General features: G+C 48.0%; 1 protein-coding gene across 6 annotated transcripts in view; it reads right to left on the bottom strand.

Annotated features, from left to right (window-relative positions):
• OPA1 (OPA1 mitochondrial dynamin like GTPase) overlaps positions 1-15,628 on the bottom strand; it is a 428,917-nt gene that overhangs the window by 216,177 nt on the left and 197,112 nt on the right. For all 6 annotated transcript variants that reach the window (XR_014970881.1, XR_014970880.1, XM_085635800.1 and 3 more), the window contains 2 exons: positions 12,921-13,029; positions 3,400-3,479 (listed from right to left, as the gene is read on the bottom strand). Coding sequence is in view for 4 of the 6 variants with exons in the window: in XM_085635800.1 (XP_085491926.1) it covers positions 3,400-3,479; positions 12,921-13,029 (189 nt within the window). In the remaining 2 variants the exon portion in view is untranslated. The remainder of the gene's footprint in view (positions 1-3,399; positions 3,480-12,920; positions 13,030-15,628) is intronic.

Consider the following 15,628-nt stretch of genomic DNA (forward strand, 5'->3'; position numbering starts at 1 on the left):
GATCAGTGCTGTAATGCCGCAAATGGTGGCCACTTACGTAATCTTGCGTGATGTGGTGACTATTACAACTCGAATTATATCAGTAGCTCGGGAGGCTTTTAATTGAACGTTAGCTCTTATTGCTGAAAAGGATGGAGATCCCTGGTATGTGGGTTAAACTTTCATGCTTAGAAAAGTAAACTAGAGGAGTTTAAAGGATAGACTCAGGGAGTTCATAGGAGAGACCCAGGGAGCTCACTGGGCGAACCCCGGGATCTCACTGGGCGAACCCCGGGAGCACACTGGGCGAACCCCGGGAGCACACTGGGCGAACCCCGGGAGCACACTGGGCGAACCCCGGGAGCACACTGGGCGAACATCGGGAGCACACTGGGCGAACATCGGGAGCACACTGGGCGAACATCGGGAGCACACTGGGCGAACATCGGGAGCTCAATGGGCGAACATCGGGAGCTCAATGGGCAACCTCCGGGAGCTCAATGGGCAACCTCCGGGAGCTCAATGGGCAACCTCCGGGAGCTCAATGGGCAACCTCCGGGAGCTCAATGGGCAACCTCCGGGAGCTCAATGGGCAACCTCCGGGAGCTCAATGGGCAACCTCCGGGAGCTCAATGGGCAACCTCCGGGAGCTCAATGGGCGACCTCCGGGAGCTCAATGGGCGACCTCCGGGAGCTCAATGGGCGACCTCCGGGAGCTCAATGGGCGACCTCCGGGAGCACAATGGGCGACCTCCGGGAGCACAATGGGCGACCTCCGGGAGCACAATGGGCGACCTCCGGGAGCACAATGGGCGACCTCCGGGAGCACAATGGGCGACCTCCGGAAGCACAATGGGCGACCTCCGGAAGCACAATGGGCGACCTCCGGAAGCACAATGGGCGACCTCCGGAAGCACAATGGGCGACCTCCGGAAGCACAATGGGCGACCTCCGGAAGCACAATGGGCGACCTCCGGAAGCACAATGGGCGACCTCCGGGAGCACAATGGGCGACCTCCGGGAGCACAATGGGCGACCTCCGGGAGCACAATGGGCGACCTCCGGGAGCACAATGGGCGACCTCCGGGAGCTCAATGGGCGAACTCAAAGAGTTTACTGGGCGAACTCAAGGAGCTTGAAGGGTGCAGTCAAGGAGTTTGTAGGGTGAACTCAAGGAGTTTGTAGGGTGAATTTAAGAAGTTTGTCTATGGATTGAACTTGAGTTATGAGCTCACGTAGCATATGGTCTTTGGTTTAAAATTGCGGAGTTATGAATTTAATAAGTGTTTAGGCTTTGAGCTAAACTCGACTAAACGGTTTAAATTCAGTGGGTTTTAGTCTTTGAGATGAGTTATGAACCAGTGACCTTCTAGTCTGTGCTGAACATGAGTTATCCCCTTTTGTACCGCTTTGTTCGCCATAAGTTGGCAGGGTATGCTCAGACATTGAGTCCCTTGCTCACTTTGCCACTGGATTCAAGCAAGCCTGGCTGAAGACGGCTGAAATGCCAGAAACCGGTCCTAGGAAGCTTGTTTCCGGTCCAGGGAAGGCATGGCTTGGCAGTTCGGGCTGGACTGTTCCCATGAGGCACAGGGTCAGACTGATTTGCATATGGCCATGTCTGAACTGGGTTGGCAGAGTGGGCTAAAGAACGGTGATGGATCAAACCCAGATCTGTTGACTGGGTGTGAGTGTTTGATTGGTTCTGATGCTCCGTCCATCACCACCCCCTTTTGTACCGAACATGAGTTATCAGCATGAAGAAGATATTACCCATGTGTTGACCTGAAAGAATTTGCAATCTCCCAGCTGAACAAGAGTGATGGATTGAAGTAGATGAGTTATGAACCTGACTGGTTTATACTTTACGGATTGAGCGTGATGAGTTTTTAGTCTATAATTTGTACTCTGTGAGTTTATACTCTCCAGATTTAACATTAAACTATAGGTTGAGCTTGATTTGTTTTTAATCTATAAATTGAATGCGTTGAGTTTTTGGTCTTCAGGTTAAACGTTATTCGAAGGGTTGACCTTGATGAGTTATTAAACTATTGGTTATGAGTTATTAGGGCCTGGCATGCTATTATTGTAGTTTTCAATTTAGAGGAATACAGAGGCAGAGTTATCAAAAGATATTATAATGGACTGAGGTCTTCTCATTCCTCGGCTGGCCTGTGTTAAGGCCGAATACTGTAAGATCGGTACGCAGTCTGCTTTTATTGGCCCATTAATTTGTACCTACTTAAGTAAAAAGATAACTGCACAAGCACTTTTCAACCATGAGGATTCCTGACGTTTAAGGGTAGTGGAAGGAAAAACTAATGTTACTGCCTCTCTAACTGACTGAATTTGATCGTTCCGCCAACTCCATTTGGGGTGCCCTTGGTCGATGGGAACGTCCTCTTCTGTTTGGGTTCAGATCAGATGCAGTCAAATGTCTGCTCTGCTTCTCCCTGGGTTTTTCGCAGAATCTTGATGAAAGGCCGCGCCCTTGCGACGATACATCAGGTCGATCGATGCTACATTTCACACTCTTTTTTTAATCTTATGTGAGGCATACAAGACTTTTTTATCCTATTTAAATAAAAGGATTGTTATAATATTAGACAACGCAGGCCTGCATGTAGATTTTTACTTCAATTATCTAATGCTGAAGCTGGTTTGCACATAGGGGCGTTTTTAAAATCTGCCGAATGAACTCGGTCAATGCTATCCTAAATGTTTGTTGCCAATACTACTACACTGCAGAATGTTTTTAAATTATACTGTCTTAATACTTTTTGCTCTTTTAGATTTTTATTAAATGCATTTTTTTTAATCATTCTGTCTTGCTGTTTACATTGTGAGATACGTTTACGGATGCTACATTGCATCCGAATAAAGTTTTTGAATCTGAATTTAATTTTTGAGTTACTCATCTATGAATTGAATGTGCTGCGTTTATAGTCTCCAGGCTGAACATCAGTCTAAGGGTTCAGCTCATCAAGTTTTATTCTATACAGTGAATGCGTTGAGGTTACAGTCTCCAAACTGAACATAATGCTAAGGTTTGAGCTCAATTAGTTTTTAATCTATACATTGAACTCGTTGAGTTTATAGTCTCCAGAATGGACATTATTCTAAGAGTTGAGCTTAGCTAGCTTTAAATCTATAAATTGAACACATGGAGTTTACAATCTCCAGACTGGACATTAGTCATTTACTCTATGGTTTGAGCTTGATGATTTTTAATTTACTGGTTGAACTTGATAACTTTTTAGTCTATAGATACGAAGAGCCCAACAACAGGGGGCCCTCTCGCTTTTGCGGGTCCCACAATCACCCTAAAGCTTCTGGTCATCTGTAAGATCCTATAACCACTGGAGCCAATCATCACATTTTTCCAACTGGCTTTGCTCAATGACACGCCTGTGCCCTCACCTGCTCCGCAGTGCGCGTCGTCCAATACAGCCATCTCTCCTTCCAGTCCGGCCCCACCATGTCATAAATCACAGATTCCGCTAGGACAGAGCAGAACATTTCAGGTTTATTTATAGAAACTGTCAGAAGGGAACCGCACAAATATTTAACAAGAAACGGTACATCCATAGCCAGTATATTCATAATACCCCCTATGTTACGCTCTAAACAGTTCACAACTTTCTCGTGCATAAATCTTGCTCTACTTTGCCTCAAAATAAATGACTACAATTTTCTGATCTGGGAAGTACCCAAAACCTGGGATTCTAAAACCAGAACAAGTGTGACTGTATACATTTGTGTTGGTTATTTGCTCATTTTACGCAGCGAGGCCACTGTAGCATCGATCATCCTCTGTCCTGATCAGGGAGCCAGATTGTCCTTCTCTAATCTGCTGCGTCATTTATCATTGTGAATGGAATCATTTAAAGATGCTGAATAATTTATCAGTTTTACCTTCCTTTCTTTGGTTCGGTTTAATCTTTCCTTGCGCTCAGATGTTAATAGAATTGACGAGGTATTCAGAGTTTCCACACACATTAACATGAAATAGAAACTTCCCTTTTCTAAATGTTTTACTGTAACCCAAGAGGTCCTTATAGAAAGGGCCATTTTCACCAGCAACATCCAATATAAAAACCTATAAAAAAAGAACTACTGGAGTGAGATTTGGGAATTTCCAGGAAAAATGTCAGGAAACAGTCACTTCATCCATTTGGATTTTCACCGCATTGGTGGAAATTGTGTAGATATCTGAAAGGAATAAATTCTCACATTCGGTCAACACGCTAATGCCCAAATTTAGGTATAGCTGAACAGTCCAGAGTGAAGCTGGAAGAACATGTGTGGCCATTCACCAATATGCAGAAAATACAGAAAATCTGTTCCAAAATCTGAATTTGCTCGCAGAGGTCCCCCTGACGTTGGGTGTGCTGGGAATTCAGATCACACTGCAGAGCCGCATAAGCCACCTGGCGTGCTTGAAGAGCAGGATGCAGGAAACCATCAGTACGAGCAGCCTAAGGATGCAGTAAGCCAACAGCACCAGCAGTCTCAGAGTCCACCTCACTGAAACCCAAGACCGAGGCTGCAAGACAGGATCATCCCCTGAAGGTCCTGGACTCTTTCCCGGTGGAAAGGCACAAACCAAACCGTGTCCAGAAGGGTTCCGATGGAGGGAAGCGTATTGGAAGGGATCAAGTGTGATTCTGGCACGCTGATAGTGAACCTTCAACAATCACAGAAAGTTCGCCATAGTCCGGAGATGGTTGGAGACTGCCTGGGTGAGTCTGCCTTCAACAGCCAGTCATTGGGGTAGCAGAAGACTGGCACCCCTGACCTCTGAAAGTGTGCTGCCACCATAGCCGTCACTTTTGTAAACACCTGAGGGGCACTGGTGAGACCAAAATGGAGGTCAGCAAAATGAAAATACTCTTGTACCACCATGAACCGTAGGTAACACCGGCAGGATGAGCATATGGAATCAGGCATCCTACACGTCCAACGCTACCATCCAGTCTTTATGGTCTAGGGCAGACAAGACCTTGGCCAGTGTGAGCATTGAGAGGGTTCAGGTCTAAAATAGGCCAGAGGCCTCTGTCCTTTTCAGGCATCAGGAAGTAGCAACCAAGTCCTTCTTCAGATGCAAAACTCCCTTGATAGATCCTTTGCCCAAAAGACCTTGCTCCGCCAGTTGTTAGGAAGAGGGCGGAAGACGCAGCAGAAGGAATATGCTACTTACCAATATGCATCTGTTCTTGGCATGTAGAGCTGGAGATCTACACACTTGTGCATAGATCGCCATCTGGTGTTGGGCTCGGATGTTTGCAGTTGTTTTTCCTCTTGGAAAGTCTTTGGAAGTCACGAGGTCGGTGACTCCTCCTTTGGATCGTATTGCGCATGGGCTTCGGCTCCATCCTCAGATTGTTTTTCGCCAGCAGGGAAAGATGGAGCGTAGTAATAAACAGTGACGATGCCCATGTGTGTTGTATCTAAATAAGATAAACTGGAACAGATAAAGGCAGCCGGGTGGGCGTGTGTAGATCTGCAGCTTTACATGCCAAGAACAAATGCTTACTGGTAAGTAGCATATTCCGTTCGAGGCATATGAGCTGCAGATTACACACTTGTGCATAGATCATATAGCAGTACCCACCCTTAGCGGCGACCACCCGTCTCTGTTGCAGTGGTTTGAAATAATGTTTTGAGTACAGCCTGGCCCACACTAGCTTGTTCCTACCAACCAACGAAATATGGGGGTCTACTCCCTATATTTTCTCATACCTAAAAGGGACGAGACTCTACGGCCCATCCTAGACCTCAGGCCCTTAAACAAATACATACACTCAGACCATTTTCACATGGTAACGCTTCAGCAGGTACTTCCACTGCTGTCCCAAAACGACTTCCTGACCACTTTAGACCTAAAAGACCGAATATGCTACTTACCAGTATGCATCTGTTCTTGGCATGTAGGGCTGCTGACATTCATATCTGTGCATAGATCGCCGCCTAGTGTTGGGTGCGGATGATTGCACATTGTTGTCCTGGAAGAGTCTTCGAAGTATCACGAGATAGGTGGCTCCTCCCCTGGACTACAGTGCGCATGGGCATCCCCTCCATCCTTAGATTGTTTTTTTCCGCCATTGGGTTTGGATGTCCTAATCTTAGCTCTTAGAGTATTTAGGCCTATTACTCGTCGGTATCGTTTTCGTTCGGCGCAGAGTATCTTCTTCGAAGTTAGCCATTTGCCCTTCGACGTCAGAGCCGATCAAGATCGACGATGGAACCAAAGACATCGAATAGCCCCTTCAAGCGTTGCCCTCTTTGCAACGCGAAATATGCTCGCTTCGACGTGCACCCGGTGTGCAACAAGTGCCTCTCTCCAAACCACGACGAAGCCACCTGTATGGCGTGCTCCAGGTTTCGATCTTAAGCAGGTACTTCCACTGCTGTCCCAAAACGACTTCCTGACCACTTTAGACCTAAAAGACGCTTATTTCCACATTCCAGTGCACAACGCTCACAGGAAGTTCCTCAGATTGGTAGTGGACGGCCAACACTACCAATTCAAAGTACTCCCCTTCGGAGTCACAACAGCACCACGTGTATTCACCAAGTGCCTAGCAGTAGTGGCAGCACACCTCAGGAGACAACACATCCACGTCTTCCCATACCTAGACGACTGGCTAATAAAAGCCAGTTCATACAGCCAGTGTGTACAACACACGCATGCCACTATCCAGCTACTTCACCAACTGGGCTTCACAGTAAACCACGCAAAGTCCCATCTACAACCATCCCACATAAAACAATACCTCGGTGCCGCCATAGACACCTCAAAAGCGCTAGCCTACCCCAATCCTGCCAGGATTACAAGCATTCAGGCTCTACGCGCAAAATTCATGGCACAACAGTCCCTTCCAGCTGGAGTGTTTATGCAACTAATAGGGATGATGGCCTCTTGCATCATCATAGTACCTCACGCAAGACTCCAGATGCGTCCTCTCCAAGAGTGCTTAGCGCGCCAATGGAACCAGGTCCAGGGTCAATTAACAGATCTGGTGTTGGTAGACGGTCGCACCCATCGCTCTCTGCAGTGGTGGACCACCACAAACCTTTCCACAGGTCGACCGTTCCTAGACCCGGTTCCCCAGATAGTACTTACAACGGATGCATCGCTCTCCGGCTGGGGAGCTCATCTATTACATCTCACCGTGCAGGGCACATGGACACCTCAACAAAAGTTACTCCACATCAACCATCTGGAGTTACTAGCAATTTTCTTAGCCCTAAAATCTTTTCAAACACAGATTTCAGGCAAGGCAGTCCTAATCCGCACAGACAACATGACAGTCATGTACTATATTCAAAAACAAGGCGGCACACACTCTCCACAGCTCTCTCAGCTAGGACAGAGCATATGGAGATGGGCCATTCCCCAGAAAATCTTTCTCCTAGCTCATCATGTCCCAGGAGTCCAAAACACTATGGCAGATCTGCTCAGCAGACAAACACAACAAATCCACGAGTGGGAACTCCACCCACAAGTTCTACACCCGTACTTTCAGATGTGGGGGCATCCACAGATAGACCTCTTCGCCACCCATGAAAACACCAAATGCTAGTGTATCGCCCTTTTCTGTAGGAGGGAGACTACCTCCTGCTTTAGTAGTGTTAGATGTTCTTGTGACATTGGGCGTTGCCTGGGTGGAATGTTTGGGGGGGTAGATATTAGTTCTAGGCAGTAGGTTGACCGAATTATTTGTGTTACCCATTTGTCTGAGGTGATGGTGGCCCAGACCGGGAGGAAATTTTGGAGTCTGCCCCGAGCGGAGTGGGATTGTCTGGGGGGAGTGGAGGGAAGTCATTGGGTAGGCGCGGTGGCAGAGCGGGCGGTGTTTGTTTTGCCTCTGCCTTTGTTATTGTTGCCCCTGTAGCCGCCTCTTTGGTAACCCCTTGTAAATGTGGATTGGGTAGGGGCCTTATATGAAGTGGAAGCGGTGTAAGAGGAGTAGCCTCTGGATGTGCTCCGAAAGGAAGAGCGGCGAAAGGAGCGCCTGGGAGGGTGTGATTGTAAAGCTCCCATGGATTTTGCCGTGTCCGTGTCCTTTTTCATCTTTTCTAGGGCCTCATCCACTTTGGGGCCAAACAGATGTTCCTGGTCAAAGGGATAGCTGAGGATGGAGGCTTGTACCTCCGGTTTAAAACCTGAGATCCTTAGCCAGGCATGGCGACGGAGGAAGACACTAGTATTGATGGCCCTGGAGGCTGTGTCTGCTGCATCTAGGGCACAACGTATGGAGGTATGGTAATGGTTTTGCCCTCCAGAATTAGCTTGTTGGCCCTAGGTTTGTATTTATCAGGGAAATGTTGCATTATGGCTTCTAATTCGTCATAATGGGCCCTGTCCTACCTGGCTAGTAGCGCTTGTGTATTAGCGATACGCCATATGTTAGCAGCTTGGGATTCAGTGCGCTTGCCTGATGCGTCCAAGAGTTTAGACTCTTTGTCAGGTGGTGGTGCTTCGCCTGACGCTTGGGAGTTGGCCCTTTTACATGCTGTGGACACTACCAGGGAATCTAGTGGTGCTGACCCTCTGATGTAGGAGGGATCTGTAGGGGCGGATTTATATTTCTTTTCAATGCGCGGGTTAATGACCATGGCTCTGACTGGGTCTTTAAAGACATCTGGCGCGTGTTTTATAACTCCCTTGAGCATAGGCAATATGGAGGTAGTCCTATGTGTGGTGTCAAACGTATCGAGGAGGAAATCCTCCTCCACGGGGTCAGTATGGAGATCTACCCCGTGATAGTGTGCCGCCCTTTGTAGTAGCTGGTTGAACCCCAGTGAGTCTTCTGGTGGGGAAGGTCTGGAAGGGTGGAGATCATCCTGTGGGACGTTAGGGATGTCAGGGATATTATAATCGTCCCATGGGTCTGGGGAGCCTGTGGGAGTGGGGTCCCCTGTAGGTAAATCTTGGGGCACGTCTCCTATGTCATCATATGGATCCCCCTGATCATCATCATCCGGAGAGGGTGTTGGGGGATGATGAGGTGGGGGCGGAGACGGTGGAGGAGGGGAAGGTGGAGGAGGCGGTGGAGGTGGGGAAGGTATTCTGAAAGGAGAGGTAGAGTCCTTCCTCTTTGGAGGTGGAGGCGGAGCAGGTTTATCCAGCTGTCTCTTTTTGATGGAGAGCATCAAATGTTCGGTTTTAGGATCCTTGGTTAGTGTTTTTTGTAATGGATCCGGTGTAAAAAGTTCTGGTGATGTTGGTTGGTCCGTCGGCGCCGAAGGCGTCGGGGCCGTTGGTTTTTTGGCTTTATCCGCGCTGGTTCGTTGTTTGAAACTATGCTTGGAAAAGTCTGATTGTTTGGTCGGCGCCGAGGTGGATTTCGGCTTCGAAGTGTCGGTGCCGGTGGCCTTGTGTGCTTTTGTCGGTGACGAAGATGGTGCCGGCACCGAGGAGCTGGAGGTGGTTCGGTGTCGAAGAGTGTTTATCGGCACCGACGGTGGACTGGCTCGAGCCCGAGCCGCCGGAAGGCTTAATATGCTTCTTTACCGGGCCCGAAGGTGCGGTGTGGGAAGCAATGTCTTTGGTCTTGCTTAGGCCCGGAGGCGAAGGCGTGACCGAAGCCTTTTTCGGTGCCGGCGAGGGTGTGTGTGTGGGGGGGGGGTAGATTAGTACTCACGATGCTCTATGCCGGAGTGATGTCCTCCACATCTGAATCGTCGGCTTCGGAGGCGCTGACGAGTCCCTCGTCGGTATGGTGTTCTTCTGGAGCGTCAGTCAACGCCTTCCCCGAAGATGTCGTCCGAGATCGTCGTCGACGAGTGTGCCATGGTTCTTCTAGCCCTTCGGTCTCTAATGGTTTTCTTGGACCGGAAGGACTTACACGCCAGACAATCTCGAGCCTCGTGTTCAGGGGAGAGGCAGAGATTGCATACTTCGTGGAGATCGGTGTGGGGGAACTTGGACCCACATCGAGGGCACTTCTTGAAGGGAGTCCTTTCCATTAGCCAGGAGCGAAGCTTGGGTAGGCCCGAAGGCCGTCGTCGATGACCGGAATTGAAGGTTTTTTGCCGATGAAAGGTGCGTCGAGTGGGAAGATCGCGATCGAAAACAATACCGCGAGTTGGGGTGAGGATTGCGCGTCGATCGTCTAACTGGAAGCTGTTCGGAACCGGAGCGCGAAGATCACATCCGAGCCCGATGGCGGAAAAAAACAATCTGAGGATGGAGCCGAAGCCCATGCACAATACGATCCAAAGGAGGAGTCACCGACCTCGTGACTTCCAAAGACTTGCCAAGAGGAAAAACAACTGCAAACATACGGGCCCAACACCAGATGGCGATTTATGCACAAGTGGGTAATCTGCAGCTCATATGCCTCGAACATGTAGTGCACAACCTTTCCGAACAATTTGCTGGACCTGCCTGCATGATGTTATGGCCTGCCAACCTCCCACCGGGTGACTGGGCTCCACTAAGTGCACACTAAAGAGGTTTGCAGGTGAGGTTAGTTGACTGGGCTGACTGTGGACCATGGCCATGCAGGCTCCATGACTGTGAAACTGCTAAGCATCAAGCTGGGTTTTATGGGCAGGCGGTATGGGGTACCTCTGCCAAAACCACAAAAGGAGTGGTAGGCCTGATGCTGTTGGCGAGGCTGGGCAGATAAGCCCAAGAAGCATGCCATGGCACTGCTCTCCTTTAACCGCTAAAGAGCGGAATCTGCCTCGTCCCCAAACAGGCGAGTCCCATCGAGCAGCGTGTCCATGAGGGACAATTGGATATCAACTGCAAAAGTGGTGAACAGCAGCCAGGAGTGGGGGCAATTGGCAACACTGCTGCTGATGGCCCCCGTCAGATGTATAGGTTGTGTCCAAGCCACAACAAATCATGACCTTGGCATCTCAGCCATCCTGAAAGGCCTGGGCAAGGACCGGTCGGAGATCTTCGAGGACACCTGAAAGGACTGAAGCCACTGAGTCCCAAAGGGCCTGGGAATAGCACCCCAGCATGAAGCTGCCATTTATTGACCAGAACGCCAAGCTGGGGGAGTAATTGGGAACGTGTTAGGGTTATAGTTTTACTTGTGGACACTTGCACCACCAAGCTATCGGAGGAGGGGCGCAGAGATAAAAATGCGGGATCTCCGGGGCAGGGTGATGGAGTCACACTTTGTTGGTTGATTGATGGCCCCAAGCAAGATTAGGCCACGCCCCAAATAAGGCGTCTGTTAGGGCCTCATTAAAGGGCAGAAGGGTCCTAGAAGATGCGTGCCTCGGCTGTTGAATTTCTGTCTATAGGTTAGTTTTTCTCCAATGTGGGAAGCTCTAAGTGAGGAACTTCAGACACCTACGCATTACCTTGGGGTAGGAAGCAGACTCCTGTGTCGCTGATGCAGGGGGTGAGAGAAAGACGGTTTCAGGGGAGGCATTGAGACCACTGGCCTCCTACAAGTCATCATACCAATTGCCGTCTTGGGAGGTCTGAGTGAATTTGCCACCGCATCATAATTATTATGCGAGTCTGTGCTTAAAAGTGAAATGTAGTTTATCTTGTCTTACCTATGGAGGCAACACAGCAAGTCAGGGAAGCTGTGCCACAACTGTCTTTGGGCGCAGCGTCATGTGGGGTCGGACAAATGCTGTATTGGAGTTAGACAGTACTATGGGTATCTTGTCAATGAAGTCCTAGGGACAGGCGTGGACCATGGCATCGACGGAGGGGTTCAGACTGGAACCAGAGGTGTCGTAACAGGCTCAAAGGACAACTTGGCACTGAGTCCAAGTCCGCAGGTGGTACTCCAGGTGGGAGGTCTCTCGGCTCCTTGGGGCCTGAAGGCATGCCAAAGGGAATCAGGTAAGGATCCGAAGAGCTGGAGCAATGCTGAGCAGGACTCCTAGATCTGTTGTGGAGGGATAGACTTCCGAAGTAACTAGAGTTGTGTCGAAACCAGTTGCAAGATTGTCTACTAATCAGCCGACTCCGAATGAGAGATCGAGATCCACGGCGCCGCCGCCGTGTCTGCTTAGGCGAATGCGAGAGGGGGGCCCAAGTATGGCTTGTATTTTTTTTGTTTCTTTTTAGACTTGCCAGACAATTCGGATCAGTAGGAAGACTGACCTCGTGAGCGGCTATGGCGTCTTCTGGAGTGGGAGCATGACCGAACCTTGGGCTTGGACCGCAACTTGGCGATGTAAAGTTTCGCTTCGCAGTCCTGGATGGCTTTCAAGTTCACTGATGCGTAGTCAGTGCAGGCCTTGGAGTTGTGACTCGACCCCAGACACAGCAGGCACACTTGTTGGGGATCTGGCACAGACATTTCCTAGTGTCAGTGCCTACAGGGCTTAAAACCTGTTGCTTTAGTGGGTGACATCCATTGCACACTGTAGGAAATGTGGTGAGCTATTGAGGTAAAAGGTCTCTGAGAGACAGAGCTTCAGATCCAGGTCTGGTGGCGCAGAAAGAGATTAACTGACGTGAGCTAGCGGGAGTGGCGCCTACAAAGGCTCCGCATGTCAATTCCGGAGGGGAATGTTGTTGGTGCTAAGCCGCACTGCACCACCCACCGATGGAGAATTTCTGAATCCAGACTGATGTCTAGGGAATATTCAAGAGGTGGGAGATATGCGTCTAGAAGTCTATCTGAAACTAAATGAATTGACGACTGACTGAAGAATTACCAGACCAAGCGGTAAAGAAAAATGAAAAAGAAGTAAAAGCCGAGAGAGTAGTTAATCTTCTGTTGCTATGATACCGTGTACTAAGTAGTCTTCGTTGCGGCACAGCGAGGCACATTTTTTTATATTTTTAAATGAACGCTCCAAATTCTGCCACAAGGTAAGAGGTGATGAAGTAGTTCTTTGGAGATCTACTGTCTTGGTCACTAACACACTATGTACACAGACCAATTACTACATACCCTTTATCAACATTCTCTGACGCCAATAGAGAGAATGAAAGGTAAACATACTGTCCTTGAGGCGAGACTGGAGTGTTTCTTCCATGAAGTGAATGGCTGCATCCCACTGCTGCTTGTCCGATATAGAGCGATCTTCTAAGGCGTTGTGCTGAATGACTCTCTGTGGAAGCACCAAAAAAACACTGGGTTGATAGGTGTTTTTTGTGAATGAGAATCCAAAAAAGTGAATAAAACAAAGAAAGAAAAGTGGCATGAAAACGCAAACATGTAAGTTCATGTATGAATTCCTGAAACCCATGGTTTACCATCCTAAAACCTTGAAGCAAAGGTGAACTGTAGGGAAGCTCTGGGGGATGTCACTGCCAGAAGGTTAATTTACATGCATATCACAATAAGCATCAAACAGTGGTCATATGAGAGTATGCCACACAGAGTATCACGTTGTCACTAGTCTTCTTTTCCAATGTGCCAACCTCCTGTCCACAATGAGCGTGGCAGAGTGGTTTATGCACATATACCATCCTCGGGCGGCTCTTCACTCAGATTCCACACTTATGATATCGGTTGCAAGAATAATAAGTTTATTTTTAAGACAATTGTTTGACAGGACTCACTTGCATCAGATTTTACATGTAAACAGAGGGGAGTCTAAGCTCGGATGGACTGGACTGATTGCCCCTTGACTCTGCTTCACAACAGGTCACTTGTGGTATTAATTATATCTATGTGAGCATCTTTCTATCACGTGTGATCACACGGAGGACAAATATCTGACAATTCTTTTTATATACAAATGGTTTAATACATAGACTGTAGCGGCACATTGCTGTGTGTTTTGTTTTTTGCACCAGCGTATGTCATTGTTTTTTTTATTTTTTATAAAGATACGCTTTGGCTTTATGACTATTTATGTAAAAGAGTACAGATTTACTAGATTAACCCAACCATAAGTTAATCGACAAAATCTTATAAGAATGTAAAAACCTTAATTTAGTGAACATGGTGGAACCATTGTAGTGTATAGGAATGTACAGACCTAATGTTCAGGACTGTGTTACTGACCCCCCTGTTTGGGGGTCCTAAGAGTATTCGCTGCAGCCCGTTTATACCAAACCTCTTTTAGGGACCGCCTGTAGGTGAACTGTTTTTCACCAAACTCTGCACCGGTGGAGTAGAGATTTCAGCGGGGTGTTCCGGGGGTGAAAATGAGACACTGCCACCGTCTCAAAGAGAGAATGAAGTTTTGTTTCAGTTCGATTATCAGGTTTTAAGTAGAAAATAGGAAATGTCTAATCAGAAATGTGCAGTGCTGTCGTATCCATAGGTAGGAGTGTCCCTAAGAGAGAATGGGCAGAGGCCGCTGAACAAACAAAGGTTACATAGAAAGACGACCTATTAAGGTCACTTATTTACTTCAATGACTATTACAGAAATGTGTGTGAAATGTATTTTGGGGACTGACTGGGGGTTTGTGGGCACCAACTGAATTTGGAGTGCCTGCTCGTCGCACATTTGAGATGAGCAAGTGTGGCCTGTGGAGGTCAACGTTCCTAAGGGGGAGGGGTCAACTTGGTTCATAGTCTGCGATATAGTGGAAATCCCCACTTCTTTTGTCTCCTTGCTCTAAGGGAAGTTGAGATGAAGTATGGTGTCAGAGTGGGAGTGTCCAGCACATAGTTGGGGTCCTTGAATATTAAGGGAAATATATTGAATTTGATTGTTTGCAAGCATCAGAGAGATCTCACCAGAAGCTGGCACATCATACAGACCATGGGGCTGAACAAGGAGTTGCAGCTGTATAAAAATAACACTGTGAAAGACTGTCTTTCGAATACACTGTTTTAATTACAGCTTCACACACAACTGGAAATGAGGGGGAAGAGGCGGCAGGATTTTGAGTCAGTGATAAATGAGGATTCGCAATTGTACGCATAAGATCCATCACATACAAAAGTAATGTACAGAGGAAAACAAAGAACTCAACTGTATGGAGGCAACAAATGATTGTGAAGGTATAGGGTATCAAGAGAAGCAAGAAGAAGAACGAGTAACACATCTGTGTGGTACATGACTTCAGGTCAAGGAGGGCAGACCAGAGTCTTGCAGCACATGTAGGGCAGCAAACTGGAACAGGCTCAAAGGGACCCGACGGGCAGTGAAGCAAGTACAGAATAGGTAGTCGTGTGAACAGGAGAACTGTAGGTGGTGTCTAGGCTCTGCACTGATCAACAAATAAGGCTGATGCATTTAAAGGGTACCTTTCTTGTGTACTGTGAGTTGGCTAGAATGTTGAATGAAATTGCAGAAGAAACAGTCTGGAAACTAGGAGGTTAAACAGAATCTGTGTTGGAAGGTTTATGCCTTTAAGGGGTAGAAAGTAGCACGGTGTGAAAAGCAGGTAAGCAGGCCGTTTTATTTGTGCAGCGTGTTGAATACATTGTTTTTGATTTTACTTGTGCTCTTGTAAAGGACTCTAATGCCCTCGATCCTAGTCCCCGCCATATATTTTTCTTTAATGAAAATAATGTGGCTGCTAAACTTATCGGACAGATTGGGACCGCTCTTCAGCCCTCGCGGGAGGGCAGGGTATTAACAGAGGAGAGTGGGTTTGTATCAGGAGCATTCGATGAAGAAAAGTGTAGCATCTATGGTATGGTACAGTTCAACAAAGTATTCAACATAAACCAGCGAAAGGCCACCACTAAGTGAGGCCTAATCATTAGTGTAGATGACTGGTTAGGGAGCGAAGGCGACTGGGC

This window comes from Triturus cristatus, chromosome 11 (assembly GCF_964204655.1).
Source record: "Triturus cristatus chromosome 11, aTriCri1.1, whole genome shotgun sequence".
NCBI lineage: Eukaryota > Metazoa > Chordata > Amphibia > Caudata > Salamandridae > Triturus > Triturus cristatus.